Below are 455 nucleotides of genomic sequence, written 5' to 3'. Positions count from 1 at the left end.
GGGCGAGGGGGGCGGGGGATCCGGGGGGCCCGGGGGGCCGCCGTCCAGCCAGGTGGGCAGCAGCGTCATGCAGACCTTCAGCACCGAGGCCAGCACGTTGAGAAACAGCAGGAAGCGCAGCAGCAAGAAGTAGGACTCGGTGCCCGCGCCAAACTGGCCTACAGGGGGCGGCAGGAGGCCCGGGTCCTTGCTGAGTCAGGATTCCGGCTCCTCCTCCCTCAGACCCAGGAGCCCAGGCCCCCAGCCCCTCCTCCCTCAGACCCAGGAGTCCAGGCCCCCAGCCCCTCCTCCCTCAGACCCAGGAGCCCAGGCCCCAAGGCCCTCCTCCCTCAGACCCAGGGGTCCAGGCCCCCAGTCTCCTCCCTCAGACCCAGGGGTCCAGGCCCCCAGCCTCCTCCCTCATACCCAGGAGCCCAGACCCGCAGCCCCTCCTCCCTCAGACACAGGACTCCAGT

General features: G+C 71.0%; 1 protein-coding gene across 1 annotated transcript in view; it reads right to left on the bottom strand.

Moving 5' to 3' along the window:
• Window positions 1–455, bottom strand: part of TMC4 (transmembrane channel like 4) — a 9,742-nt gene that overhangs the window by 6,030 nt on the left and 3,257 nt on the right. The window contains exon 4 of the mRNA XM_015561653.1: window positions 5–158. Coding sequence (XP_015417139.1) covers window positions 5–158 — 154 coding nt within the window. The remainder of the gene's footprint in view (window positions 1–4; window positions 159–455) is intronic.

The sequence above is a fragment of the Myotis davidii genome, unplaced genomic scaffold (genome assembly GCF_000327345.1).
Source record: "Myotis davidii unplaced genomic scaffold, ASM32734v1 scaffold1997, whole genome shotgun sequence".
Lineage (NCBI taxonomy): Eukaryota > Metazoa > Chordata > Mammalia > Chiroptera > Vespertilionidae > Myotis > Myotis davidii.
Note: the sequence above shows the minus strand (reverse complement) of the source record. Positions and strands in the feature narration are given on the sequence as shown.